Source organism: Glandiceps talaboti, chromosome 2, assembly GCF_964340395.1.
Source record: "Glandiceps talaboti chromosome 2, keGlaTala1.1, whole genome shotgun sequence".
Taxonomy (NCBI): Eukaryota; Metazoa; Hemichordata; class Enteropneusta; family Spengelidae; genus Glandiceps; species Glandiceps talaboti.
The window spans coordinates 5,478,101-5,504,704 of record NC_135550.1 but is presented as its reverse complement, the minus strand read 5'-3'; the positions used below and the strand labels follow the sequence as shown (position 1 = coordinate 5,504,704).

At 35.7% G+C, this 26,604-nt stretch overlaps 2 protein-coding genes across 3 annotated transcripts in view; one reads left to right on the top strand and one right to left on the bottom strand.

Annotated features, from left to right (window-relative positions):
• LOC144449161 (papilin-like) overlaps positions 1-21,177 on the bottom strand; it is a 55,761-nt gene extending 34,584 nt beyond the window's left edge. For both annotated transcript variants that reach the window (XM_078139641.1, XM_078139650.1), the window contains exons 1-12: positions 21,116-21,177; positions 20,412-20,478; positions 9,458-9,579; positions 8,732-8,895; positions 8,162-8,292; positions 6,946-7,069; positions 6,119-6,199; positions 5,411-5,583; positions 3,275-3,407; positions 2,572-2,698; positions 1,875-2,091; positions 376-546 (exon numbers count right to left, since the gene is read on the bottom strand). In XM_078139641.1, the coding sequence (XP_077995767.1) occupies positions 376-546; positions 1,875-2,091; positions 2,572-2,698; positions 3,275-3,407; positions 5,411-5,583; positions 6,119-6,199; positions 6,946-7,069; positions 8,162-8,292; positions 8,732-8,895; positions 9,458-9,579; positions 20,412-20,478; positions 21,116-21,135 (1,530 nt within the window). In that variant the 5' untranslated portion in view covers positions 21,136-21,177. The remainder of the gene's footprint in view (positions 1-375; positions 547-1,874; positions 2,092-2,571; positions 2,699-3,274; positions 3,408-5,410; positions 5,584-6,118; positions 6,200-6,945; positions 7,070-8,161; positions 8,293-8,731; positions 8,896-9,457; positions 9,580-20,411; positions 20,479-21,115) is intronic.
• Positions 21,178-21,259: 82 nt separating this feature from the next.
• The window catches only part of LOC144453651 (mediator of RNA polymerase II transcription subunit 17-like), a 12,446-nt gene continuing 7,101 nt past the window's right edge, over positions 21,260-26,604 (top strand). Inside the window, exons 1-6 of the mRNA XM_078144980.1 lie at positions 21,260-21,339; positions 22,120-22,224; positions 22,510-22,722; positions 23,364-23,499; positions 25,472-25,655; positions 26,492-26,604. The exon at positions 26,492-26,604 is cut by the window's right edge and continues 43 nt beyond it. Of these exons, the coding sequence (XP_078001106.1) occupies positions 21,260-21,339; positions 22,120-22,224; positions 22,510-22,722; positions 23,364-23,499; positions 25,472-25,655; positions 26,492-26,604 (831 nt within the window). The remainder of the gene's footprint in view (positions 21,340-22,119; positions 22,225-22,509; positions 22,723-23,363; positions 23,500-25,471; positions 25,656-26,491) is intronic.

Genomic DNA, 26,604 nt, shown 5'->3' with positions numbered 1-26,604 from the left:
AAGTATTCAACTTGGAACACAAAATTCCACTCCATCTTTTTAAGAAAGTAAAAAAAAAACACTGTTGTGGGCAGAGCACTGTTTAAGAGTATACACTACACACATTGTGTCACACACACTAATGGAGTACCATCAATGGCTGTATTATTTTCATCTGAAAAAGTAATTCTAATAAAGGTATTTGATTCTTTCTTAAATCAAATCATTCTGTAATATATTTTTCCTCCAGGTATATTTCCAGAATTAATTCTCCAATATGTATGAGTATAACTGGGTAAAGTGCAAGTGGCAATTCAAATTGGTGTTCTCATTTTGGAGATATTAAAATTATCATCACAACAAATAATAGACACTACATGTAAAGTATACAATTACCTGGCTCCAATCTGATACCATCCATTCAACTCCTTCACAAGGTCCAAGATTACAGTCTTTTTCTGGGTGTGGTTCATCACTGGAATCACATTCATCATTTGATACAGTACGAACATCAGTTCCACAACTCACAACTCTGGTTTGTTTACCTGGACCACATGACTTTGAACACTGTGTATCAAAAATGAATAATTTTTTTATGTATTTCAATAGGTTGTAATTTATTTGACAGTCAGACACAATGTGTGTCCTCAGTGAAATAGCATACCAGTATACAAAACAATTGGCAGCTTGTCAACCAGCCATCTTGAATGGTGTATTTTGGGTTATGTGGTATCATACCATGAATAAACATGAATCATTCAATATTATAAACAATCTTTTACATTGTTGGTAGCGGAAAATTACCTAGTAGTCTTCATTAACCAGACTCTTACACTTACAGAAGGGCTTTCCCCTCCGATCACCCCAGATACTTTGTTACTGGGAACCAACTACAAATATATTCCACAGTCCTTAGTATCTGAACATGCTCATTTTCAATTTTAAATTGGCCATTGGACCTATCTTGACTTCTGAGTGCATCAAAACTCTATTTTTAGTTATACCTCATGGTTACAGAGGAAATGTACCATAGCTAGCAACATACTCTAAGATATTCAGAACCACAAATTTCCAAGACCACCCTTATTTACTTGAAGCATATAATAGCCAATATTTCAAGTGCCTACATGGTTAACCAGGAACATTTTGTGGTAATATTTCACTCACCAACTCCTCTATTTGTAACCAGTAAACTATTTAGCCCATAGAGACATCTTTGGCTGACAAGGCTGGTCAGCAGATTAAATACTAAGTGTGAAACCACAGAGGAAGGAAGTTGTACAGTCTTCCTCTATTTAGTCTATAGAGTATCCTTAGAGGTTTTACATTCAGTATAAGATCTGTACTACAGTGAACAGGTTTGATTATGTGCTCAATTTTTCACTCTGTGGTGAATTTTTCAACACAGTGACACAGTAATATACTCCTATCAAATGACACTACTACAGCACAAGAGAAAGGAAAGTTTATGGTACCTGCAATGTATTACAATCATTACTGTAGTTCCAATTATGTATGACAAACAGTTGCTTGGCAGAGCTAGATCGAATTATCCTAGAAGTATGTAAACCCATAGATAGTGGAGGGAGATAAACCTTATGTCTCTACTGATAAGATAACACTCTAGTGTAAGGACATGGGATTCAATACCTGGTACTTTCTATGCCTGTCAGATAGTTAATATATAAAACAACACAATGTATTGTAACATTGCCCCTTTAAATAGTTTTTTTTTTTATATTCATGAACAAACACATGAACGTGCATTTCTTTCATGACTTCCAATAGCTTCTATTTCACCTTGCTTCTTTTCAGCTAATGAGAAAACCAGTAACATTGCAAAAGGCTAGTTTAAATTACAAAGCGGATGATATTAACATTTATGATTGGCCTACCTTTGACCATGCCTGTACTTGCCAAGTTGGACATGCCACACCTTCATTACAATGTCTTGCATATTCAGGTTTAGCTCCTTCTAGGGCACTACAGTATGTATCTTCTACAGCAGCTTTAGTAGATCCCTGGATGATTTGCTCACAGTACACCAAACGAACCTGTGTACCATGGTCTCCACAACTATGAGAACATGGACTCCACTCCCCAATAAACCATCTACGAGTGAAATGGTAACAGTATATTATATTTGTAGAATATTGAACTACTTTATAATATATAGTAATAGTGATAAAAACTATATTTGTGGAATCTAATTTTGAAGTGACTACATAGCTTTTATCTGAATCACTCAGATGTCATCAACATGATGTTAAGTCATTTGTAGTAGTTGAGTTACCTAACAGTACACTACTGGAAGGTTGTAACACAGGATGAATTTCGATGAATTCACATATTTTCCTAGGCCAATATTTATCCTCTCATATAGATATGAGAGCAAGTTAATTCTTTGCAAGTGACAACTTTCAGTACTATTGTTGTCCAAATTTAACTATTAAGTGTTTTGAAATTTAGCAAGATAATATACAGTATGTATATACAAAACATACGTAAAACCACCTGAAGTTCTGTTCACAAACACATGGAACACAGTGTATTGATACAGCTGATGATATGGTCTACTGCATATATACTTACTTAGCAGAGCATGGCTGACCATTACAGGATCTGTTGTATGTTGGTTTTAGTGAGGAATCACATAGGTAATCAGCTACTACCTCATAATCATTACTTCTTGCACAGGACACACTTCTAATCTGGTAACCTAACGACAAGAAGGAAACAGTGTAATATTTGATGTTCCATTTGTGTTATTTCATTCATGAAGTTAATAATGGTTGAAAACACACCTGTCCAATATATTGGAAGACTTGCAATGAAAAAGTACCCGATATAAGGAGAACTATACAATCATGCAATGGTCCCATTGTCTTAGAGAGGAAAATCCCAGATACATGCCAAGCAAGTTAAACTTATATTGCCCATGGGCAATATACAAGAAAGTGTACTTATCCAAATTAAGACTTCTAAAAGATACTGTCAAATTTTGGTAATCAAACTTGAATCATAAATACAAAACTCATCGCACAATTCCCACCATACAAAAATTCATTTGGCATGTAATAAAAAAATAACAGCCCCTATGGGTGTGCCCTCTAAGCCAATTTGATACACCACTGACTCCCACAATTTCTAGTGACACACCATAATTTGATGTTCCCCTATCTCTTACTATGTAATGACTCACAAGAAATGCCAGTTCAAACTGTTTCTACAGTGGTTGAAAACAGAGATAAAAGTTTTCGAAGTGATCAACTGAATGTCAAAAAGTTCGACCTACCTCCACCGCATTCCTGACTACATTCTCCAAAGGATCCAAATATCCAGGAATAGGTATCTGGTGTTGGATTACTGACTCCGAAAGGAATTGAGTATTCATATTTGATGCCGGGGTTATCTTCTTGGACAAGTAACTATATAAAAGAAATAATTACACTTCAGAATGACTATTTGTATTTAAAAAGGGGAACACCACTACAGGAAATAACAATTAAAAGTTATTTGCATAAACTTAGGGTTCTGAGGAGTCATATCGATATTTCAGATCACAAACATATGACATCTGAAAAACACTGACTTGAAACTTGTTCCTCATTCACTGTTAAGTGGAAGTCTAGGATATGGACGTGTATTGTCTAATGGGAGTCAGCAGATATGCAAATAGCAGAACATAGATGTTCATTATTCTCAGTGATTCACACCTTCAAGAAAACATGCATAAGGTATATGTCTTAATATCTTAAAAATTGTGATAGTTTAATGCTAAAATAACAGTATATATCATTTATTTGATAAGCATCCTCAGTTTAAAGTAACTGGTTATTTTTAGATATAATAAATAATTGACTAGTATTCAAGTAAAGCGCTCCAAATAATAAAATAAGCCCCTTTCATATCCATACCTCCTTAGAACAGACAATATCCATTGTGTGGGGCAGGAATGAAATTAAAATACTGCAGTACTTCTATACAGCATGTATCTGTCCATCAAATGACTACTTTAGTTCTTATACGGTATCATTACGATTTACACCTCCCCTCACAGTATAGTCAAACTCATTACTCTAGAAGTCCTGAGATGCATGAGATGCATTTTAAAATTCATCCACAGCCACCGGTACACAGTCATTAACATTATCACTTTGTTAATCAATCACAAAATTCTAACCAATAATACAGTCCCTCATAAAGTTAGTGTTTATTGGGGCAGTTATGTAATGTCCAAATACCGGTATGGTCAGAAAGCTACAATGTACTTATAGTATAAACTGTTTAGTGGGGGTTCACTGATTGGATGAACAACATTTTGTGCTGATTGAGGGATTTTGACTTTGATTCGTTAGACAACCATGTTGGCATCCTATTGAAAGACATGCACCATTCATACAATCCAGTCATAAAACTTTATGACACATGAAAATAGATTTAACAGAGGGAGTATATTACACTCCCACTTCACACGGTAATTTTTTGTTCTTTTACTAGCATACTGATGAAGACCACAAGATTTTATGGGAAATATGCGTTGTGAATTCATGCATACAATGGACACCCATTATAAGTTTTTCAGGAACAAACGAGAAGATAAACAAACAACACAACACTGTTTCATTATACAACTATTGTTGATATGCCAACACACTGAAGCATGTTCACCATTAGCCTGTAAGATACGTCATGTCGTTCCACCCTCACCGGCCTGCTGTGAAAGGGGTTAACCGATGTGTGTGAGGGCGCCCCGTCACGACGTACCTTATAAACTAGTTCATCATTAGCACTGCCACAGTAAATTCCTAAGTGAGACTGCTCAATACATAAATGCAAACTGCATATGAAAACTGGTCCAGTTGGAACTTTTGTATTTTTGCTACAGTACTGCACAACATTTGACAGAAAATACTATTTCTGAATATATTGTCTTTGACAGTCATATATGATGAAATAGGCATTTGTAAAACAATATGTACTGGAAGTTGAATGATTGGGAATGTTACAAGTAAAAACATGAATGATGTCTTTAATTTGGTTGGCATGGAGGAAGATTATGCCTTCATTTTCACCAGTCAGAAGATAAAACTGTGATTCATACCAAGTAAATACATATGTAATGTCCTAACAATTGAAGATTCTGTTTGGTGAGTGAATAGTGTCTGTGTCTGTCTGTCTGTCTGTCTGTGTGTGTGTGACTGGGCATGCATGTGTGTGTGCATTTGTTATTTGTGGTTGTGGATTTGCAAGCAAGTGTGCTTAAAGTGCATATTGTACGTACATATGTGTGCTTGCATACATCAGTGCATGTGTGTGTGTGTGTGTGTGTGTGTGTGTGTGTGTGTGTGTGTGTGTGTGTGTGTGTGTGTGTGTGTGTGTGTGTGTACTTAGTGTGAACAATCACACAATAAGTATACAATGTACTTACCACAATGTACAGAGGTTCTGTTGTTGGTCCCAATGCTCTGATGATCTCTGGTGCTGGAAATGATTGTGGTTTTCTGGCATAGTGGATAGTGGTTCCTGCCGCTTGGAAAGACTTGGGATGGTCTACCCTCCAGTCACCATTCAAGTAATAATATCCAGTTGCATTCTTCACAGCTGAGATGATGAAATAAACACAAAATTAAAAAAACATCTGCAGACCATGAAATATTCCTTGATGATCAAACTTGGAATACCAGCATCTTAAAGCAAGTTAAAGTTTTACTCTTTTGTAACAAGCGCCTCTTCAAGGACTTCACCGTTATGCAACACTCTCATTGCACAACTTGCCACCCACAATTCAACCCTAGGTTCTAGCATTAGTGCTATCAAGTTATCAGTGGAACCATTAAGTAATCATTCTTTTGTCCAGACAAACTTTTTCTATGGCTCAATCAGACAACTGTTTTGCTCACTCGAATGCTAATCCTAATCTGACAAGGGTCTATTAGTAAATAAGCTATGTAAGTTATAGCCTAATAAATGAACGACTTTTTATATCCTTTTTAAGATCTATATTTTATTTGTACAAAAGAATACATGTGAAGTATGAAAGAAAGAAAGAAAGAAAGGAGGGAGGGAGGAAGGAAGGAAAAGAAAGAAAGATGAAATAAATGACTTAAAATATTTACATTTTCATTTGCACACTTACCAATGTAGTTATTAGATGCTGTAACTTCTTCAACATAAATATTTGTTGCACCAGCTGGAATCAGCAGTATGTCATTGTAACCTATAAGTAGACAATGATTGAGAGTAATTTGTTAAGTATTCATTTCATTACAAAACTGTATCACTTATTTATTATATTATATTTGCTTAAAAGTGAAATAATTACTTCTCAGTTACTGTGTTTTCTGTTTTGAGGTTCACTTGTAGTTACAGAAAGAATTGGCAACATACATATAAAATCTACTGCATCAACAAATGCTTTAATCGATCAACAGAAAATGGCCATCAAGGGTCTGTAGATAATTTGATCAACAGCTTTTAAAGCAATATAAACAAACTTGGTGAGATAAATGAGACCAGATTGAGAACGGATCATCCATTTGATCTAAAGTGTACACACACAAAGATGGCCTTCAACTTCAAGATTTGAAATGTACACAAAGCTACAGGCCGTCAACATCAGTAATGCACAAAAAACCTGGCCTGAAAAACAGTTCTCCCTAATCCTCTTTAGGAAATCCATTTATGTTCTCTGCATGTTTAAATGTTTGTTCATTCATTCAAAAGCTACATGGGATTGTTAAAAGTACTTAAAACTGAACAATAACTAATACAATGTACCCTGTAAATACATATCCCTTCCTAATCCTCCTCCTCAATTGACAAATGACGAGCAAAATCCCAACAATTTTATACTTTGTTGTTTTTTCATCTGTGAGCCTCCTTTGAAACCAACCATTGGGTAATTCAAGAGAATTTAACAACCACAAAAATGTTGAAATCTATTGATCAGATGTTTTCACTTACCGACTTTCATGCCCTGAAGATCGAATAAATCTTCAACTGTATTGCAGTTACTTCCGTCACCACCACATTCCCTGCATTTATCCTCTTTAGCATCAGAACCCAACATGAAATCACATCCAACAGACTAAGGAGTACAAATCATATCATTTATGATTATTATCATACGGTATTAAATCAGCAAATACTGTGCCAACCTGTACTCTGTACCACCTACATTACTGGGTTTCAAGTCAAGATCAAACTTCAGCAATTCATTCCTGCCAAAAACATTTTCCTGGTGCTTACAGTGTACTCAGTACATGTACAATTTTCTTTTTTGATATGTCAACTTCATTGCAGGGATGAAAGCCCTTCAATGCACAGCATTGTTAACCTAAACATCACTATCGGTTGTTACATTTTACTATCTTCATTATCAAGTGTTTAGTCAAGAATATACTTCTAACATTTATTGGCAAATGTAATTGTCAGAAATGTTTGGTGCTCCAAGTTGACCAAATACAGTTTGACTTTGATTTTCCAACTCTAATGCAGAGGTGAAAGCCTCTGGAAGCGCACATTGATAATCCAAAGATGAAAATCAATATTTAGGTACTACTGTCTGGTTTCAACTCAAGATCATATACTTCAATCAGGAATCAGTTCATAGTAGAAAACACTTTCAGGTGCTGAAAACAGACTGAATACAAATTCCTGCGTGTCGATTCTTTAATCTCAATGCCGAGTTAAAATCCTTTGAAACACACTTACAGTGATAATGTAAACAACATCTGAAGCAAAAAGAACAAATAAATGGTCTAATTTGCATGACAAAGATCAGTATTTGTGATTAAGAACTACATTTGGAATCAATCAATCAATCAATAATCAATCAATCAATCAATGATCAATTTAGTTTCCTGTACATAGTAAAGTTCTGAGGCACTGTACAGTTATATACTGAAGACTTTAGAGGATAGGATCTGAATGCCTTAGGTGTAGATTTGGCCATAGTTTATTCCATAGACAGCATGTGAGAAAGTATGCTGATCATAACTCTAATTTGAAGGTATTTTAAGAAAGTTAATTCATCATTACATTGCTGTAAATTTCATTTTATTTCACCTTAAAATTTTCAATCCAAACTCTTGTCATGTGATTTGATATTTTCTCAATTTAAATACTGTAGCCCCCTTAACCAAAGTTATAACCTGTACTGTCAATTTGACTCACTCACCTGACAGATACCATCAACACAGACATCCATGGAATCATCATCACATCTTGTACCATCAATAACTTTCAAAGCATGACGGTAGTAGAAATGTTCTCCTTTTGGCATGCAATTCAGTTCACACTTGTTAGGAGCTGCAAAGGAAACAGAAAACTCATTCAAGTATTTGGTTCATATTATTTTTGACACTTTTGTATGCACTTCATATTTTCTTCAAATATATTAAAATATATTAAAGTATCAAGCATTTGATGTCTAGAAACATTTCAACTATTGTGTTTGCCCAATATTCAATGAAATTATTGAAATTTTTGACTGCTTTGAATATTTCCATCATTCATTGAGAAGAAAATTAATTTTGATGTTTTCCTTGTTCTATACTTTGTTTTCCAGAGTAAGTTTAATGAATATCTGTCCATGGCTAACATTCCATGAAAATACTGAAATCTGTGAATTTGTACTTTGTGGCCAATCAGTATGGCACAATTCACAACACTGTGAACAGGTGTGGTATGCTACATTATTTAACTTTAAATATGGTACAAATTTCCTAATAAAGAAAATAGCTTTTACCTCCATTGTATGGCACCCACTTGAAGTACTTTCCCTCAAACTGTACATCATTGTATTTAGCACACTGTTCAGCTCGGAAGTCTTTTGAACCTTCAGGACAGTCTTGGATGTTACAAGAACGGAAGTTTTTATCTGGTCCTACACAGCTGTGTCCTCCATCAGTTCTGAGGATGGGGATGGGGGTGGGGTGGGGAAAGAACATGACAAGTTAACAGATATACAGATTTGATTCTATAAATAATGAACTTGGTAATACTATTCATCTGATCGAATACTTTGATAGTTTGACTGTGGAGAATAAATGATGTGTGTAGGTGCATCTTCACAACATTTATCATTCAGCATTTGTTTCCAACTGAGATTTATGATAAGGGATTTCCAGACCCAAATATCTTGGAACTTTAAAAGCACCATCTCAGTTGCTCCTAAACATGTGTCACCAATTTGGTGGCACATTTTTGTTCATCTATCTCACAGTTTACATACAACTCCCCCCTCCTCCTGCCAAATTTAAGGAGACAGATCACCGATGTCTTGTTACTAGAGTAGTTTGTTTATTGTTACAGTATATATGTGAATGACTTGCACAGAAAGATTGAAGTTTTTTGAATGAAACATCCAAATGTAACGTCCTTACTGTTGTCTTACTTATTCTCCTTGTAAAGTTTTAAAAACTAAATTGCTAACGAGACAAAGAATACATGACAGAGAATTGTTAGTGCTTACCTTGCGGTGATACATCCCCTCTTTTGATAGGACACTCCCCCACCACAGCTCCGTGAACAAGGCCCAAACTCACCCCAGGGACCCCAGTGGTCTTGAGTAGCTTGTCGAACAACCCTGTTAACCTGCAAATTATATAAAAGACATATAGCATATTACATACATAGCATAGCACAACTGTGAAATTATGGGCTACACTATAGTCACTGTCCTTCTGAAAGGTTGTACATTATTGAACCCACTCTTCCATTTTTCTTTTTAATGAGTGTTTGAACCATTCATAATTGTGTCAAAAACATTACAAGAACCCAGGTAAAAATTTGCATACATACTGTGAAAAAAAGGACAAATCAGCGACAATATTTATAGGATGTTTTGACTGTACACAGGTACAAACATATATCCAAAGTCGTAAACCACAGCCACCGTCCAAAATGTACCCGCCAAGAGGGTTTTCATTGTTTCAGCAGAAATAAGTACTCTGGTTTGCGAGAATTATATACATCTTGAAGTATGAACTACAATACCATTCAATGTATAGGAATCTCTCAAGACACTTATGAAACCATGAGTGATTAATGTAATGACATTATACCGGTACTTCTATTTAAAATGTGCTGCAATCTTACATGACTCAGACAAGTTTCGAAAGAGAACACACTATTGTACTGTGTCATTGTCATTGGCTTGGAAGTAAGTAAAACGCTACATATGATAATTGTTCATGTTTTAGAAGTGAAATTAAAGTCATTATGTATAGTGCAGCACAATCACTATCCCATGGCACAGGCTTTTAACAGCACAGGACAAGGAACTTCAGCTCCCTAGGGGGAACATACAACCCATTGCTGCATCTGTAACCATTGGCAGATAGGATTAAATCAATCACATAACAACCCCTATCCTATCTGGTCCCCATTTATACAGCTTGGTTGACTGAGGCACAGAGGTAGTTCAAATCTTGCCCAAGGAATGTAGCCATTTAGAAACAAATTGAAATGACAAGTCTAATACAGGTAACCTGCAGATTCCATCAAGCCAGCCACTAACCATTTAACCCATTGTAACTCCAAATACAAGATAAGCACAACTATTTTAAATACTATAATTATTTGTATTTTTACTCTTCATAAACATCATTCTGACTAACTGCATTTGGAAGCTTGCAGTACTTCATTTATCTTGTCTACAAGTATCTATTATTGAGTAAAAATAATAACATACACAGCATAAAGTTGTCTATGTTGTGTATATACATGTAAGTAAACCATGACATCATTTTGCAATGGGTCGGATTTACTGCATTTCAAATGGAGGACAAATGCTCATACAGAAAGGGTCAAAAACATAGCTTGAGGTAGTGGGATTAAAAACAAAGCAAACATTTACCTATGACTGCGTTCAAACAGTTGGGTAAATGTTAATGAGTTGTTCAAAGACAAAAACCTTTTCAAGCTTTCCTTGGATTGCCAATGATGTTATGGGAATTGTGCGATTGAAATTCTTGGCCCTGCAAAGATGTTGTGGGTGTTTCACAACCTGAGTTTGACTTCTCACGAGTTTGACTTCTCACTAAGTTGTGCGATTGACAACTGTTGGCTGTCCTATGATGTTAATTGTGGGTGTTTTGCAACCAAGTTTGACTGTTCCATCAGCCGTTTATCTCGGGGTAACTCTTGACCCCTCACTAGCCTGGAAATCCCATATTGATACAGTCATTAAGAAAGTCAGCCAAAAAGTAGGCCTTATCTCATATTTACGCCATTATCTCCCTAAATCAACCATGTTACTTTTGTACAATTGCTTTATTCTTCCCCATATAATGTATTGTATTGAAATTTGGGGCAATGCATATAAAACTCACTTAGACCGCATTTTTAAATTACAAAAAAGACTCGTTAGACTGATCACCTTTTCTGATCCAAACACACCTAGTGCTCCTTTATTCCGACAACTTGGCATTCTTAACATTTATAAGCTTTGTAAATTCCAAACTTGTGTATTTGCTTTTGATTTAAAGACAGGTCATTATGCTCATTCAATAGATCGTTATGCTACCTCTATATCACATTCATATAATACACGTCTTGCCACTGGCGACAACTTCGTTATTCCAAAAGTAAATTTAAGTACAACTCAAAACAACATTTATTACTCTATCGCAAAACACTGGAACGAAACTCCAAATCTGATAAAATCAATAACCTCAAGAAATTTATTTAAAAAGTCGCTTAAAAATTATCTTTTGAACACAGTATAGTGAAAATCCTGTATCATATTTTTTTTCTTTCTAATGTAAGTTTCAGTCTTTGTTGACACTGTAAATATATTTAATGTATATCTAATGTATATAAGATGGCAAAATTTACTGCTTTCATTTAACAAGTGTATGTATTCAGGGCCAGAGACTCGATTAGTTCCACTAGAACTACCTCTCTGGTCCTCACCAATCATGTACATGTACATTTATTCTTGGTGAAATAAACTTATTATTATTATTATTATTATTATTATTATTATTATTATTATTATTATTATTATTATTATTCACTTTATAAGTTGTGCAAGTAAAAAAGGCAAATTATTTTCTGTACAATATTTCCTCAGGTAAATTGATCAAATGTACACGCTGTCCTATGATGTTAATTGTGGGTGTTTTGCAACCAAGTTTGACTATTCACTTTATAAGTTGTGCAAGTAAAAAAAGGTAAATTATTTTCTGTACAATATTTCCTCAGGTAAATTGATCAAATGTACACAATTATAAAATAATAGATAAATAAAACTTCCAGTTTGAACTTATCTGAAAACAAAAAAATCATGAATTCAATACAGTCAATACTATTTGGTTGCTTTTAAGTTATAATTTATGAAAATTTTCATCAAAAAACCTTTGTTACATAAACTTGGTGAACTGATACAAAGTTCAAACCTACACATTTGAAAGAAAACTTTGGTTTAGTTATTGAAAAAATTCTTTTAGTTACACATACATATAATCAAGTCAGCCACTGTCCAATACCTCTGTATAGCCTATTAATAACTTAATGGTATGGACAACCTGGAGCCACGCCAGGGGGCCAAGGAAAGTATTGTATGTACCACACAAAATCACAAAGTATAGTCGAGTAGCAACACAAAGAGCAGAGAGCTAACGAACAGTTTAGAGTAGGGTGATAACATCTTAAACATCAAGCCTTTTTTTTTGTTGTTTAGGTTCTATTTCACTACCACTGTAAAATTATCTTCCCTGTAGATTGTTATCTTAAATAGTCATAATTTGTGAATTCTTTGTCCAAGGATTATCTTACTAATACAAGTACTGTCTGAGAGTATCAAGCTACTATAACAATGCTTTTAATGTGCCAGAGTTCACCACGTTACACCTCAATGAAGAGACCTTAATTTGAGTGGCTTGCTTCTAATCCTAAAATGTCTCCTACAGTACTGTACAGTACAGTACAATATAGCATAGTCACAGAACACACTGTAGCTTAGTTTTTGCTCATCCTTTTGCAGCATTACTACTATTTGCAAGACTTACTATCATATATATCAACTTTTGATACTAGTGCATATACATATTGCATATTTGACACTTGAATTTTATGTTCCTAATATTTAGATCATTTCTGAATTTTCATATTTTTTGTAAGTCAGGAAATTTGTTTTTGGCCTACTGAAGTCAGCAAATGTCAATACAAGTTTGTCTGGATAACACAAGTACTGAAAATCAATCACCAAGTATGGCAAATGAAAAACCTTCCAAGTTCCTGAAATTGTTGTCGTTGTTATTGCTGTTGTTGATCAATGACAACAAAGCCCTAATAACCAAATTAATAACAATTATTTAGAATTCAATTTTCTATGATAAGAATTAGAGTCATGGATAAAAAGTTCTGAGCAATACTAAATATGCACACAGTCACTGTATAAGGGTTCTGATCTATTAGCCACTACATTCATCAATGGCTTATGCATAGTGTAATGAATGTAACAGAATGGCACTAAGTCAGTGTTATACTAGTCACAAGTAATTATGGGATGTTACCCTTCATCATCTACAATTTCATAGAAACAAAAGGGTGTGACCACATAACAATGTTAATTACTGTCAGCTCTGAAATTTGGGGAAGGACAATTTGCAATTAGGTGACTATTACCATAACCCAATGCTGGGCAGATAGATTTTAACTCAATGACAAGCAAGCAAAACTTTCATTGGGTACCAAAACAGACATTGCCTTGGGTATTTGATGTTGGTGACCTTAATTCATAAAATCAGATATGTTTTAAACGCTGCCCTTTGAGATTTAGGGTCATTCATTAAAATCTAGATCACTGTGGTTGTTGACAAGATAGCAAAGGTATGGTGTTCTATTTTTATTTTTACAGACATACAGACAGACGTAATAAAACTGATTGTATTGCACTGACTTTTTATATAGTACAGATTCTCTGGCTCTGGAAGGCTTTCTCACAACTGCTGCATGTATACAGTTACCAAGATTTATACTTTGGAAAGATTTTGCTAAATTTCATACTGTATATATGGATTTTACAACTATAAACACAGAAGTCTGCCCCTTATCCTAATTGTCAAATGTGCATCTCAGGATTCCGGTGTTTTCCACAGGATAGATTGCAAGGATGGTGACTAATTTGCATAATGATAAATTTACATATCAATACCATGCTAATTTGCACCAATGTTTGCATAATGATCAGCATATAACACATATACCCATGTACCATAGACCCTCCTCCTGGGTGGAGGGTCTATGCATGTACATGGGTGATCAGCCATTTCCCTTCCTGTGAAAGTAATATTATAATATTGCCACTCAAAGATTACTAAAGCTCTACGATGGTAGAACAAATTAGAAGCACAGAAGAATTCTGTCTAGCGTGGCATGGGTGGCAAGGTTGGTGTTAACCCCATGCTTTCTGTACAGTGGGGAGAATATACTGTGGTCCCACACTATGAAAACATTGCCAGTAGCTATAAGTATGCACTCACAAAACTTTGTTTTCGAGCAGGAATCTTGTTAACCAAACAAAAACAAAACTGTAACATCTTCCTGTTAAATTTCTTAATGACTTGTATAATGTTGAAAAGTTGGCATAAGTAGGTAAATTCTTCCAGCTTATCAGAATATTCTATAAAGAATGCTCTCCTAAAGTACAGGAAACTAGACCGAACTCATTCAGATTTCGCCTCATTTACCGTGGTATACTTTTAGGATCATGGCAAAATGACTGATTTGTAAGTAGTTCTGAAGTGATCAGTTGTCTTTACAACCACCTGTGGTGTAGATGTTATGTAGTCAGTACAATTACTGATCTAAGCATACTTTGCAGTGGGTCACTGACCAAGCTCTAATTGCACTTACTGTACTCCAATGGCCTCAGCAATACAGACAAAAACGTAATAGGGCAAGTCTAAATATAAGTAATTTGTCTATTCTATTACACCATCATTGACATAACAAAGACCTAGGCTTGCTAAATGACATTCAGAGCTCCAGGCAACTATATGCACATTTAGACCAGTTAGCAACAGTCCCTGCAGCAATCTTTTTGTGATAAATAATTCAAACACAAGTTATCCTGTTACTCCTGGTAGTGGTACAAGTTGAGTATATTGCTTTTAGTGATTTTTATCAGAGTTACACATAAAAACACATCGCTATTAACTCTGTCTCACAATGATTATTAGGACTGAAAGCACTTGTAAGTTTTTTAATTTGTTGGTTTTTCTCAAGCAAGTTGTTGTGTTCTTTTGTTGTTGTTGTTGTTTGTTTGTTGTTTGTTTGTTTTTTATTTATTTGTTGTTTCTTTTTCTTTTTTTTCTTTTTTTTTTTTTTTGGGGGGGGGGGTAGTAAGGTTGCAACATATCAAAAGGTATCTATATTATTCCACTAACTATTCAAAGCATACTTAACCACCACTGGCTAATTCGATAGTTATACAGGCACATAGCTGTCGGTGTGTGGTTGTTACCATTTTTACTTTTAGAACACTGTTATCATTAACAAGAAGGGAAAATGTTATGAAAATTGAAATCTTTATTAAGTCATTAGTATACTTAGTCATAGCACTTTTAATACATGTTTGCCCTCCTCCTTCTTTGATTATAGTATAAGAGTTTTTAAGAGTTATTGGTTTCTTCAATGCATTTATGCTGATACTGGAGGTAAGGCCTCATTACAACCCGGGCCATGGGGAACCTAGCGCTACTGCAGTGCTACTAAGACACTGGTTTTCCACATTGACTAATACAACACACAAGTCCGTTAAAACTGAATCACTGGTATATGCCAGCTGTGTGTATCTATACTACACTTTCCCGTCTAATCCAAGTCATTGAAAGTGACATTTATCATCTGTGCTGCCAAAAATACACATACCTTACAATTACACCAACTACAGTGTGTCTCTCTCACACACTTGCAAATTACTTTTTAACTGGTTTTCTAAGAGGAAGGGGAAATTGTTTGTTTCTCGTCAAGGACATGTGAAACATGCGGTACCCTTTGATCCTTACAAATGTTGCACACAGATTTCTTTGAAGTTCCATGATATATACATATACATTACACCATTAATGATGGCCATTTTTCATCTATTCAGTATGACAAGTAAACAGACTTTTGGCCTATAATTCAGATTCAATTAATACTTTGGACCTTCTTCATCGACATTCCTACACCAAATCTACTGAAAAAGAAATCCTCTGCATGGTTTTGTCTGAATTTGTCATTAGTTTTCCACACTGGAATACTGTTGCATTATTAGTTGTTTTATAGATATGTATATACAGGGGTTAAATTTGTGCTGTTCTTGCTAACTTCCTACATCATTATAGTACTCTATATGTCCTGTCCTAATATCAAGTGGGGTAATATTTCAAGACACAGTAGGCTATAAGTATAGATTTAAAGCTTGGATTCCAAATCAGCAAACCATACACATTCTTTATAAATCACATTATGAACTGTTTAGAAGCACACTAAAAGAGAGAGAGTGCAAGTACATGTATGCTTAGCTATAACCCAGACAGTTGGCTATCTGGCTTGATAATGTCCTTTGCCCGAGCAGCCAGAATGTCATGCACGATAGATAGCAAGTAATTAAGGTTATGACTGACAACTTAATCATGGTCAAGAGAGAACGTCACGTCTGCATGGGACTAAAAGATGTGCATGCAAGTGTATCGCATTCATTGACACAGCCGACAGTTGTATACTGTGTATTCTGTTTGATATATCTATAGATGAGGTGTACTGTTACAGCAATTACAGGTTTGTCAAGGTTATCACTGAAGTGAGTCGGCTTGGGTCTCATCCAATATATCCCGGTATATGATAATTGGCAACTGACCAACATATTGTGAACAGTAATACTGTAGGTTCTAAGTTCATCAAAGATATCTAAACAATGGTTGGCAATATGAGTGTTTACACTGGAAACAGGAAGAGTTTGTTTTCTCTTTCAACATGGGGAGACAGTTAGTCTTTTCATGGATGTGATTAGGGGAGACATCCATGGTCTGTTAACAACTTTAAAACTTGGAAGAACTTGGCACAACTGTTTATATTGTAAAGTAAAATATTTTAAATTGTTGTTTAGAAAACTATAAAAAAAAAAAACCATCTTTAAACTCCCTTTGTGTCTTCTTGTAATATATTAAATCAACCACCTGTTGATCCAATGTTGAAATTAAAATACCCACAAACTTAAATTTATATGCATGGCATTTCAATCCCAGGTTCCTGAATCAGTGATATATATTAGTGGAACCATAAGGATAACATGGGATCATTTATTTGGTCATGACCAAATTTTTCTATCCCTCGGCAAGAAAACTGTTTTGCGTACGTAAAAGTTTCATACTAATGTGAGCTGGGCCTCATTCCTATAAAGTTTAACAACTTACACCATTTCACGTAGACTAAAATCTGCATCTACACACTACAACTCCAACTACTATGGATGTGTATTGATTAGTAAATCAGAACACTAGGTCAAACTGACATTTAAAAAGCCACTGATTGACTGATTGCCTCTTTAGGGGTTACATTTAGATGTTGTTAGGGACGTCCAAGACTATGGCAAGTTGCTTGGAGTGGTTTGATTTCTCCAATAAAAAATTCTCTATCAACTTTTTACACACTCCTTGTATTTTTATGATGAGTACATGCACTAAACAATGAATTCCAAATGTATGTCACACTGTTATATCTACTTTGCTGCTGTGACCTTCAAGCCATTAGCTGGTAAGTTCCATTTGCCTACAACATGTAACTCTGATGCAATATTGACATGGGTCAAATATAAAAAATAAACTTGACAAGTGGCCGTAATGATTTCAATTTGTACTTTCTCATCCTACTCCAATGAGAACAAATTTTTTTTTAAATAACAAAAAAAATTGATCACAGCCAATCTTGTCTCGAGACTACCCTCAGCAACATAACACACAAATAATATCAGCTGTGATCTGAGAGAGATGTAAAGGTGTCAACCCATTCAATTGATAACGATGCATCTTTGTCTATCGTGTATTTGTATTCCATATTTCTCTTATCTATTCAGCCTTGCTCTGATCTGATCGGCATGTTACAGGTCAAGGCTCCACAACAGTACTGCTCAATAAAGAGGTGAAGAAACCATGAAATGAGAACCAAAAGAATTCCAAAACCTCAAGCAGTGGTTAAGTAGGCCAATATTTATAGACGCACTCTGACACCATATCATCTGTTATAATTAATTTAACTCATGACTTTTGTCTTTTTCTAAAACTTGTAAATTTTCCAGACACAAAACTGTTAGTTTTCATGTTTCTACGTAACAAGAAATTAAAGAGCATTGGGATATGTAGCAGGAGATAGCAAATAACTATCACAGAAAAAAAACCAGGTTAACAGACTTGAATGATATACTTAATGTTGTCTGTGTTAAACAATTACAAAACTATCCGTGGAATTCTCACTAGGTATTGAAATACCCGACAGGTGTGGAAAGCTTGTTTCCTCTCTGGATGACTGACAGAGTGCATCAGTGTTTATACAAAGCAGCACACCCATCTCACAATGTATTGTGTCAAAAATAATTGAGAACTAAACCGACCTTACAGGCTACAATGCCTAAGGGTTCTAATGTCTACAACTTTATTGCTATACAATCTGACTTGAATTTACTGGGATATTCCTTTTAAAGTGCCGATGAACTCTCAGTTTATTAGTTTTTATTTTTTTGCTGGAATAAACGAGTACCAGGTATGTTGCAACGTTAGATAACCTGATAGTGAGTGCTACATAACTGCTGTTTTCACAAACTTGTCCTTCAAATTAGAGTTTCGACTTAATTACAATCTCAAGTAGACTGGCACGTTTTCACTGATGTACTAAGTGATGTAATAAACTCTAAATTAGCTATTTTAAATTCCAATTCTATTGTCACTTAAATGGTCTGATTGATCTTTCGCTGGAACACCCAAGTTTTATAAGACTGTATCAGATCTCCCATGGGGTGCATTAAAAAAAAGAGCATTTCATCTAGGTGCTCTCAATAAAAACTGGTGTATAGCCTTTAATAGCTGATAGTAAAATTGCACATGGTATCTTTATTAGTTGAGTGGTTGTTTCAATTCACTGAAAGGAATTGTGCACAGTTACAGAGTTTTTATAATCAATGGCTTTTGACCAGGCATTGCCTCTAAAATTCTGGGGAAAAAATATTGCCTTTCTACCAATAGCAGAAATAGTTTGATCTGAGTGGAGGCGTGCTGAGTGAGAAGATATGACAGAACTTTTAGTCAAAGTTGGAAAATTTGCAGAATTCTTAATCAGCCATACCCTTTTCTCTTCATGGGCTTACTTAGTTCAACATTTTGGATAATTAAAAACAAGATAAAATATCATTTGTTGATCAATGTTTTTAGCAGAGATTAAATTTCTTGAAAATAACAGCAATTTTGCAATAAGAAAGTAAGAAGTAAGAAGTATCACAGAATATGTTGATATAAACTGTTATATGTGGAAATGAAATTTTGTGACAATCAAGAGGATTCCTTCAGTAATAGGTGTCACGAGATGTTCTGACAAGTTAACTAAACTGTAAACATAAACAGTGCTGGTTTGTCCTTCCATTCTTTGTCAAACAACCAAGTGCCTCTAATCCCTTTGGACCCAAAATAGTCACTTTACTGGGGTCTAATGGTAAGATGTCATGCAGCTTTTGCCTTCACAAAGGTTGTTCCATAATGTATGAAAAAGTGAAGACAACAATCGAGAATACCTGAACCCTGGCAGGAAGTCTTACAGACAAAAGCCAGAACTTGGAAAGCATGCAAGTCAGAAGAATAATAGATAGTGGAATAATGGGGGTATGCTCTGTTGTTCTCTTAGTCTCTGTTCCACATTACGAAAAGACTACAAAGAAAGACGCCAAACCTTGCATTGTATGTAGCACTCTATTTTCATTCCAACTCGTAAGTAATGACAGTTAGGCAACTGTTTTGCAACCAAGGCTGTGTGTAAACTGAGTTCTTATTTCGCAATGATAATCCCACTAAGCAGAGTGCCTACTTTTAATGATATACAGTTTTGTTTTAAATTGTTCTGCCCTTCAACTTGTGATCTTAACTTAACCTTTATAAACTCTGGATGTTTTGGCATTTTTATTCAAACTGGATGTTTTCAAGATTTCATGGTCACGGTGTTGAAAAATAGAATATGTGAATTGTTTAGTCTGAAAACTATACAACCAGTTGCAATGTGCACCCATGTATGTCAGCTTCCTTTCACAGGACAAAGCTCACAAAAATAGCTCTGACAAAATAAGACAGGAAACTTCCAAATATGAACACTGGGTCTAGACAAAAATCTTTTCAGTTATTGAGGAAATCAGAAGAGTTTAGTTATTTGGTTTGCAACGGGATGTTATTACTCACCTTATCATCTGACCAACCCACACTGATGATAAACAGAAGTCCAACAGCCACCAGTTTCCACGACTTCCTAAAAAGACATTTCAAATACATTCTTTTAAAAGTGTTTTATTTTCTTTCTTTTCAGGATTCAAACTTCACATTACCTCTTTCTCTGACAAAATGTACATTTCTTTCAACTATACACATAATTTTATACACAAGATATTTTAAAAAAGATACTATAAATTGTACTTTTCCTAAAGAAGGAAACTTTCTCCTCATCTCAGTGATAACCACTTTGTTCCTCACTTACTAATATAAATTACAAGTTTTCAAAATGTGCATATTTTGAAGTGAAGTTTAATAAATGAAATTTCTTTTTGAAAAATCCACACTGGACGAAAAGTTTGTTGTTCTGTTTTGTTTTGTTTTTCAAAAAAATAAACAAAGTTCTGATCATCGTTCTTATGGTGAATATTGTACTCTGGAAGGCATTACGTGCCGAAGTTCGAGTCATTTAAATTCGTTGAGAGTCCGTACGTACGTACGTTTACGGTTTACTACGTTTCTTTGAAAACACTTTTCAACTTCACTGCAGCTTTTGTTGTCGAACTTTACAGCAAGTTTTGCGTGATTTTTGTTTCAAATGTCGTGCTCACATGAAATTTGACTAAATGCTATACTTTTCCCCTCGACAACGTTTCACAAATTACGGAGAAACCTACCTGAGGTTGTGCAGCTCCATGTTCGGTCCACCCAGTCAAAATTTCGGAAGCAACCTAACCTATGACACGGGATATATTTGCATAAATCTTTCCTGTGCAGCTCGTCGGTAATTTATCACTGTTGAATATGTGAACAGGTTGCTCATGTCCCTGTACCATCCGTGTGTCTACTGTCCTGGCAAGACGCCAAATGTCATCAGACAATACCTGTCCATTGTTCAAAGGTTTGCAAATGAGCAGATTCATGTGCATGACTACATTTACATCACAGTTACACACATTCTTTCTCATTCATTCTTCAGACTTTCTTCAGTGAACTAGTAGTAGTACAGCTATTTACTTGCACCAGTCGGAGTGACTTTGTCGGTCAGAGTATTGTGACGTGAACACATCCCCCTCCTTCTCACATGTCTCACCGCCACTACCCCGATAACCTCCCCATTTCGCCATCCTCATCAATTAATTCTTTTCTCCTTCAGTGACCGTCCGCCTCTGACCACCTGTCCCATTGTTCTTCCACTTCTCTGTGGTATGTGTACGTCTCTACATCTTAAAGAAACTACATCAGGCCAGTTCTTTACTGTTGTTTGATATGCGACATCGTTGTGTCTCTCCTGTCGAGTTCTTTCCTAATTTGATTATCACAATTTCTTCGCCATTTCTCGCCTTCGTCGTCAGCTTCCCGATAGGATCTAATATAGGATCTGTCAATTTAGAGTTAGCCACAGTGCCAGATTTGTATCCTATGGATTCGAATCATGATCGTACTTGTAATATAACCATTTCTTTATTTGAAATAGCGTGGTAGAAATTGGTTAATTGTGGGCGAACTTGTTTTTTATTCTTTAATGCCGAGGGGAACAATATTCAATGCGGACAAGTATCGACCTTCACTATATTTCAATGATATTCACACACTCCCTTACGTATGCATGTGTACGCATTGTGAATCTCTTTCGACACTTTGGGCGCATCACGCTATCATAGCGCCCCCTACGTTTAAGAAATAAAACAAAGATGGCAGCCCCCGGTGTGAAAGTCAGTGTTGAAGCGGTTCTTGAAAATCAAATCCAGGAAGTGTCTCACGATGGCCAGGAAACATATGTCGCGTAAGTAAACACATTAATTGTTCATTTCAGCAATGCATCCCATAAAAAAATTTATTTCACGTCCAAGAATATGTATATTTGAGAGAATGTTCAAATTATAGTCACTCGTCATCATTCATGAATGTTATTGTTGAATTTGAAACGTGAATTACAGTTTACACCACGAAGGTAGCCGCTTTAAGCCATAGCCAGACAGGTCGTTGTTTGATGTGTATCATGCATGTGCAAATAATGATGTTGAATCTGCTGTATATTCACAGTTTACTATGGTATTTTTTTCAACAGACCTTTGTCAATGTCAGAGAATTTAACAAGACTTGCTCATAAGATAGATTTCAGTAAAAGTGATGAAGATGAAGAGAAGGAAGACAGAGTCAAGACGGAGGAAAAAGATGATGATGATGATGACGATGATGATGATGATGATGATACAGGCAAGGAACTGACACCATTTCAACCCCCACAATGGCCATGGGAATCAGTCAGAAATAAACTGAGGTAAACCATCATTGGGCTTAATCTGTCAGTCATCAATCTAGCTGCAATAATTAAAGTTGGTTTTGAATTTGAGCTGTTATTTTTTTTCTGATTTTTTAGCTTTTTCAAACAAAAAAGAGCAGGAGAAAACAACTGAAATTAAAAAACTAACGCTACAATTATTGCAGCTATCATCAATCCTTCTGCATTGCTAATCATAACTTATCAACTTGGAACACCTGTAAAACAGTGTCCAACCATTGAAGACGATACAAATTAGGTTTATGCTAGAGAGTAGTAACCCTTTTCAGTCCCAACCTAACCCTAAACCTAACTCCCTAGCTATAGTATGTCTACTCTATACAGTCAGTCAGCTGTTCTAAATTCTGTTATGACAGGGAGTGTACATGTAACTCTATTCCTATATGTATCCCTTACCTAAGTAACCCATGCCATAGGCCCATAACTTGGATACAAATGTGTTCTATCATAGTTGGGCCATTGTTCTCCATTCTTGCCATCAGATTGACTGAAATGTCTTGCAGAATTAAAATGCAAAATATATTTCAGGATTAAAAAAGTGTTATAAAGTAGTATCCATGTACATATAATCATACACAATGTATGTGTACTAATATAACAGTTATGATCTTACTTTGCAGGAATGCATTAACAGAAGTTAGTGTTTTATCAGATGTTCTATGTATAGCCAAAGAAAAGAGGTACATGGTATTGGATCCAGTGTCCCAAGAACAACCACAGTCAAAACCTGCTGTGCAGCTTCTTGCCAAGAGAAAGGTATTGAAACAACTCTTTAATCATACTGTTTACAATACACCCAAATATTTTGTGCTGTTAGTTTTGTAGTATGACCTGTGACATACAGAACTAACTCGTTACCTACAAACACTGACTCTACATTTTACTGTCTTTACAGAGTCTGTCTGGTACACAAACACTGACTCTACATTTTACTGTCTTTTCAAAGTCTGTCTGGTACACAAACACTGACTCTACATTTTACTGTCTTTTCAAAGTCTGTCTGGTACACAAACACTGAGTCTACATTTTACTGTCTTTTCAAAGTCTGTCTGGTACACAAACACTGACTCTACATTTTACTGTCTTTTCAGAGTCTGTCTGGTACACAAACACTGACTCTACATTTTACTGTCTTTTCAAAGTCTGTCTGGTACACAAACACTGACTCTACATTTTACTGTCTTTTCAAAGTCTGTCTGGTACACAAACACTGACTCTATATTTTACTGTCTTTTCAAAGTCTGTCTGGTACACAAACACTGACTCTATATTTTACTGTCTTTTCAGAGTCTGTCTGGTACACAAACACTGACTCTATATTTTACTGTCTTTTCAGAGTCTGTCTGGTACACAAACACTGACTCCACATTTTACTGTCTTTTCAGAGTCTGTCTGGTACACAAACACTGACTACATTTTACTGTCTTTTCAGAGTCTGTCTGGTACACAAACACTGACTCTATATTTTACTGTCTTTTCAGAGTCTGTCTGGTGCACAAACACTGACTCTATATTTTACTGTCTTTTCAGAGTCTGTCTGGTGCACAAACACTGACTCTACAGTGTTTCCTCTGGCTAATTTCAGCTGCTAGCCATTGTGGCTAATTATACAAAAAAATGATTAGCCACAATTAGCCAGCCAAAAAATTAGTGATCCGTGTCAATTTATTAGAAATGAAAAATAAAGACAAATCATACTGATAGTAACATTTATACAAGTTTATTACACTTTTTTAGTCGTCACTGTACATCGTCTCATATCAGACGCTGCCTGGGGAGCTTGTGTTGCAAGTCTATGCCCAGCAGTTTTTTGGTGTTTTATGAAATTGTCTTTTTTCGGAATATCTGATGTCTTACCAGACGTAAACACATTGTCTTGTCCTGCTGCTTGGCATGCTTTGCAAAAGAATTGTTTTGATTCCTCTTTGTACAACAACCAAGGAAATTCTCCAAACCATTCCTCCTGCACTCGCCGTCTACGTTTCTTTTCGAAACTTGCAGTTTCACCTCCATCATCGATGTTTTGGGCGCCAGGCGAGTCACGTTTCCTGCATGTAGCGGTCTCCGTGGCCGCTTTCGACTCCGGTCCACATCCTTTGAATCCACAGTCAAACAGACTTTTCTGTACATGTGTTCGTGTGGTCATGAATAATCAATGTCCTAGTACAGTATACAAACAAAAGCGACGACACGAGGCAGGAGGAATGCGTAATGGCGGAGAGAGTTCAGAATCTTCAAGACGTGCATGTCACTCAAATTTGAAAGTGAACTGCTAATAGGTGGGGTTTGGGAGTGGCGTGGTTTCATTGGTGAAATTATGCGATGACGTACAAGCTCCCTAGGCTGTCGAGTCTGCACAGTTCTGAGACTGCGCACTACGGCAAGCAAAAGAATGGCCACTCCAGCCTGCTGAAAATTGGTTTCATCTCGACGATACTTCATTCAAGCCCCCCGTAGAATGAGTTCGCCACAGTGGCGAACAGGGTAACTAAACAGTTCGCCAATTTCAGGTTTTATTCGCCATTTTAGTGTTTGGCGAATGGCAGCGGAAACACTGCTCTATATTTTACAGTCTTTTCAGAGTCTGTCTGGTGCACAAACACTGACTCTATATTTTACAGTCTTTTCAGAGTCTGTCTGGTGCACAAACACTGACTCTACATTTTACTGTCTTTCCAGAGTCTGTCTGGTGCACAAACACTGACTCTATATTTTACTGTCTTTTCAGAGTCTGTCTGGTGCAGCAAACATTCTTATAGCTGGAGCAGGCAGATTGTTTCGTTCACAAGCCCAACACAGTTTACTAACATCTAAAAGACAAGATTTTCATTCAGAACTTCTACGTTTACATCAAAACTGGAGACTTAAAAAGGTTGGCAAGGCTATTATTGGAGATCTGAGCTTTAAAACTGGTAAGCTTTGACAAAATAATATACATATACAAGTATATAGTCTATGGCAACAAATTGTATTTATAAACATTAAGTATTTCTTGCTTGTTCCTTTAAATGATAATGTATATTACCAGTGTACCCTCTAAGCCAATTTGACGTACCACTGACGCACACAATTTCTAGTGACGCACCAAAATTTGGTGTTCTCCTATCTCTTACTATGTGGTGACTCACAAGAAATGCCAGCTTTTCCCATTTTGACTTACAACAACAAAATCTGGCTATCATTAGAGGGCACACTGTATATTACTGCTGCAATATGGACATTTGCACCTGAGAAAAAGATCATGGCAATTGGATGATAACGCCTCATCCTCCTGTCCTCATCTAAAGGTATACCTGACCATATTGTGGCTGCAGTGTGGTAAACTAAGTAAACATTTGAATGGTAGTAAATGTATTGTATTTATTTGTAATTAACATATTTAGATTACCAAAAATTGAGAGCGTTTTGCCAAAAATGCAAATTGGACATAGTACTATCACACCGGTACTTACTCTCACATATTACCTGTGTGCAGTATGAGCTTTACGTACCCGGCAAGTATTATTAAATGTCATATCTGAAACAATTGCAAGGTTGCATGTTTGTGTTGAGGTATTTGATAAAGTAAGGATGGCTGCTTATAAAATAATAAGAAAGTGATGTACAGGAGATGTCATTCAGGTCATGTTGTTGTATATTGCCAAAGCAGTTGTCTAGCTAATGTGTGAGTTTAACATAGATCTCATCATGGCACCCAAGATGTACAAACACCTGTTAATGTAAACCATATATATGTATTTGTTGTTAGCGGGTTCCAGGTTTTGGCATAATGGAGCATTTGAAGTGAGCAAGACCGTCGACAGTGAACCACCAGCAGGGGATGGTGGTTACAAATCACCATTGGAAATTACTGTACCTAGT